At 34.6% G+C, this 4,930-nt stretch overlaps 2 protein-coding genes across 2 annotated transcripts in view; one reads left to right on the forward strand and one right to left on the reverse strand.

Annotated features, from left to right (window-relative positions):
* The window catches only part of LOC107665985 (toll-like receptor 13), a 2,994-nt gene extending 1,974 nt beyond the window's left edge, over nt 1-1,020 (forward strand). Inside the window, exon 2 of the mRNA XM_016457077.1 lies at nt 1-1,020. This exon is cut by the window's left edge and continues 3 nt beyond it. Within this exon, the coding sequence (XP_016312563.1) occupies nt 1-1,020 (1,020 nt within the window).
* The window catches only part of LOC107665992 (alpha-1-syntrophin-like), a 28,049-nt gene that overhangs the window by 22,381 nt on the left and 738 nt on the right, over nt 1-4,930 (reverse strand). The gene's annotated exons all lie outside the window — the stretch shown is intronic.

The following is a 4,930-nucleotide window of genomic DNA, read 5'->3' on the forward strand; positions in this document are numbered from 1 at the left end:
AATGCCTTGACGTCCAGGCTTTTCCAGCCAATATCAGGCCTAAATAAGATTACGTTGGGTCGGACTCACCTTAAGTCCTTGGACTTCTTAGTCGACGCAAATCTCTCCAGTTTGACGATCTTGCGAGCCAGTACGAATGACCTTGAATTTATAAACCAAACCGTCATCCAATCGCTTCCTCAACTCAAAGTGCTTGACTTGCAAAACAACAGCTTCACGTGCGACTGTAGTAACGCTTGGTTCATCGACTGGGCTGTCAAGAACAATAAAACGCAGGTGCTTTACCTGAACATGTATGAATGTCGCTATCCCCTTTCTTTAAGCGGAAAGAGTCTGGCGGCCTTCAACACTGAATCCTGCAATGTGAATTATGACTTCAGCTGCTTTGTCTACAGCTCTTCCATTGTCATTCTCACTCTAATCATTTCATTTATCTACCACTTTCTAAAATGGCAGCTGGTCTATGCGTACTACCTCTTTTTAGCTTTCCTCAATGACAAAAAGAGGAAGCAAACATTAAATCATCTGGATTTCCAATATGACGCCTTCATTTCGTACAATGCTCAAGAAGAGCCATGGGTTCTGGAAGAACTTGTGCCCAAACTTGAGGGTCAACACGGCTTGAGATTGTGCCTTCATCACCGAGACTTCCAGCCAGGAAAGGCCATTATCGACAACATCGTGGACGCAATATACAACAGCCGCAAAACCGTCTGCCTGATCACGCACAACTACCTGAAGAGCGTTTGGTGTTCGCATGAGATCCAGGTGGCCAGCTTCAGACTTTTTGATGAACAGAAAGATGTTTTGGTTCTAGTTTTTCTCGAGGATATTCCCGCGCACCAGCTTTCGCCATATTACCGAATGCGCAAGCTGGTGAAGAAGCGGACGTATCTACGGCGCCCCAAACCTGGAGAAGATACTCGAGCGTTCTGGCAGAAACTCAAAATGGCCATTGAGTCTAAAGAGGACATGAAGGACAGACAGATCCTTTCTGGAAAAGACGAAGATTGTATTTAAAGATCAATGTAGCCTGATTGTATTATTAATTATTTAAATGAAATGCTTCATGTAAAAACTGGTCTGTAAATGATCACAATCTGCATTTAATTATTAATGTTAAATATTTTGCCACATTTTAGTCAACTGAGGATACCAGTTCCCATTCTAACTATTCCCTCCAATTAATGCTGGTCTATTAAACTATAAAATACTGTAAGTGTCAAAATTGTGGTTGCACGATATATCAAAACCGATATTGTGATATGGCTTAATGCAATAACCAAATTGCAAAGATTTATTTGAATGAGTATACTGTTTGCGCTGCTGGTTTCAGAATGAAGATTGTGCTCACAATACAATGTTTCAATGTCTCAGAGCACCTTGGTTAATTTATTGTGAATCGAGGCACTCTGAGACGCTGAAACACTGTATGCGTCTAAATGAACACAGTGCCGCGCTTCACTCTGAAAATGGCAGCGCATAACTTTATTTGTCGGCAAACTGCCAAAATAAATAATAGTTGATGTATTAACATTTGAAAATTAAGAAATTCAGATGTAAATTTTATTATTGCAATTTTACAGCTGTAGGCCTATTATAAAATAAAATATTTTTATTATTTTATTAAATACTAATTATTTTATTTTATTATATATATATATTATATTTTACACTAGGGAAGTATTATTGCATTATATTTATTATTTTTTTGAATATTTTTTTAATTAATATTAATCACAATAAAATCATTTTATTATTTTATAGTGAAGACAGAGGGGAAAAAACAGTTTAAAGTTACTGAAAGAGATTTGAGTTGGTTAGAGTATACTCAAATGTAGTTTTTTTTAAAGTTTCGTTAAAATCTAAGAGGATGGGTCACATAAAAAGTATTTAGAGTAAAAAGTAATTTTTCAGCTTTTTATATTTATTTTCAGATGTGCTCTGCAACAAAAGCAACCCAAATTCAGATGTAAATATTAGTATTGTAATTTTACAACTGCACTATAAGATAAAATTCTACTTGTTCTTTTTTTATTATTATTTTTCCTATGCGGATACACTCCACAACAAAAACATTGCAATTTTTTCTTAAAAAAATTATTTAAAATGCAATTTTAAAAAATAAAATAAAAATGCAATTAAAGACCTAGGTTTGCTGTGCTTTTTGGTAGGACAATTTGGGCCAAAAGTGTTATATAATAACAAAACAAACAAAATAGTTTTTGAATGATTCATTATTTCCAAATATAGCTTTTCAATACCTCCAGAAAATTTCTGTATTTTTTCATATCAAAATATCAACTTTTTTTCCAATATCGTACTGTCCAAATACAAAGGACACTAATCACATAAATCACCAAAAACTCTTCAAAAAAGTAATGAGTGTTCATTGCTAAATACACAGCAACTGCATCAAAAACCAGCTCTAAATCTTAACTACTGATGTGCTCTTTGATGTGATTTACAGGCAACGCTGTAATACTAATCAAAATTTCATCGCCTTCATCCTTGAGCTGGGGTGTGCTCCAAATATTACAGACCGACGCACATATATCTTCTTTAGTGAATGATGGTTCGGTCTGTGGCGTTCTCTTGGAGGAGACGAGCATCTGAATTAAATTTCCAATGAGCATCAGACAGCTGGTGTCGCTGGTCTCAAAGGCTCTTACGCTTTAAACACACATCTAGAAAATCAAAGGCATGTGAAATGACCATCTTGAGTATAAAACATAAAACATTTATATGTGGTTCCAGGTTTTATATCGCTCTAAAGAGACTGTGTGGTCGTGCTCATGAGTGGAATATCACCAGCAGCTTCTTCCTCACCATCATCATCCTCAGCATGTATCAGAAGTGGTCTTGTTTAATTACCCTCTATTCTAGTGACCTTTTGACCTTTGAAGACACATGGGAGCTCGGCTCCTGCCAGATACTGTTGGCAACCTCTGGGCTCTCTCCGCTTGAGATCCAGCAAGTTATCAATCATTTCTCTCTGCAGTCCCTGCCAGGACGTTCTGCACAAACACACTAATGCTAAAATGCAATGACCTTCCGCTGATTGCATCATTCTTCTGCAAATACAGTGTTCAAAGGTCCGAGTCCACTCGAGGAAATGCTTCTATTTTAGCACAAATATTTCAATTACAAATTACATTATCAGCATAAGAATTTTTGTGTAATGTTGAATCAAAATGTGTGTAGGCTTTTGGATCTCAGCGTACATCTCTCATTTGGGAAAAAAACGTGATTTTTCTGATAAAAATTGTGATTTAAAATCATTTCATTTAAAGCGCTCCAGGTTTGCTGTGCTTTATTGTAGGACTTCACAATCGAGGCACTCGTTATATATTATATATACAACTATTAAACCAAATGAAATATTACATTGTAATAATACTCTTTCAGTGTAAAATATAAAATGGAATATTTAAGAAAATAACAGCATTTTTTACAGTATAACAGTAAAATCACAGTACTAATATTTATGTCTTAAATTCTTCATTTTCAAGCATTAAACCAGTGTTATTTTAGCATGAATGAGATACTATTATAGTTTTATAGTTTTCATTAATATTTTGAATTCGATTTTTTTTTTTTTCATTTTTATTTTAAAGTTAATTTTTGTGATTTCTAATAGTTTTATATATCTATATAGTCTTAGTATATCAAGTTAAAATAAACGAAAGTGTTGCATTGGGAACTAGCTGAAAAAAGTTTACGTTTTTATATATTTTATTTTACTTACGTTAACGTTAATTTTATTTAAATTAATGTTTTTTTCTTGATTTTTGTTTTAGTTTAGTTAACTATAATAACCCTGCGTTAAATCGTCAAGCATTTATTTTGGCGGAAAGCTGCAAGGAGCCCTTAAAGTCACAAGGCAGAAATTTAATAACTAGAATTTGGTTACGCTATTGAGTGTTGATTTATGTCTTATTTAAATATTTTCCTTTGATGTGTTTTTTTTTTTTTTACACCTCAAATCTCTAGAAATGTAAAATCTGATCATTTAGGCCAAAGTGCCCCTTGTGGCAATGCTGAGAATACAATGCATACTTGACAAAATATCCATAATAAAATTCAACAAATTCTTGTCACTTAATTTCTGGCTAGCAACAAATTAAAACAATACAAACCCAAGCAAAGGGTTCTTAGTAGAAAAGAGGTGCTGCTAAGTTTTCATGTGTGTTTTCAAGGGGTTTCCAAAAGTGTTCAGGCCCAAAGACTCATACCACAGTAAATATAGATGTACAACTGCACTTCGGACTCAAGGCAAGGTCGTCCCTCTCTGGCTCCCTAAAATAAACAGCACCATACTCTTCTCTGCTCTCGTTCCACAGCTTTCATCTGAAGCCAGTGCCAGGCTGAGCATGATGGGTAATTCTTCGGTCAGCTGTCGACATTAGGGTGCAAACACCGTCCTCCCCCGAGAACACACACATACTGCGTGATTCACGAACCATAAATCTCAGAACCAGACCAACGACTCGCTACATCTATGCAAATGATTATTAATAAAACATCACAACTGATATGGTCAAATGTAATGATGTTTCTCCAAGGCCTTCACTGATATGTCACTTAATTTGACAATTGTCAAAGTTTTGAGATTTTTGAGAATTAGAAACTCTAAAAATATTTTTTTTTGGCTTATTGATTACCTTTTGTTTCACCACAGTTTTACTATAAATACCATGGTTAAACTATAGTTAGTGTAGCCAAACCATGGTTAATTTGTGTTTACCATGTTTTTTTTGGATTTATTTGTAGTAAAATGGTTAATTTTCATAAGGGTAGTTAGACAGTAAAGTGCCAGATGATGTACTGAATGTACTGAAATGTACCATGTACTGAAATGAACGTGCTATAGTATTTTCATGGTACACTGATGGTATGAGATTGCAAAAAATATCAAAAGTATTATAAT

This window comes from Sinocyclocheilus anshuiensis, unplaced genomic scaffold, assembly GCF_001515605.1.
Source record: "Sinocyclocheilus anshuiensis isolate Anshui unplaced genomic scaffold, SAMN03320099.WGS_v1.1 scaffold447, whole genome shotgun sequence".
Classification (NCBI taxonomy): Eukaryota; Metazoa; Chordata; class Actinopteri; order Cypriniformes; family Cyprinidae; genus Sinocyclocheilus; species Sinocyclocheilus anshuiensis.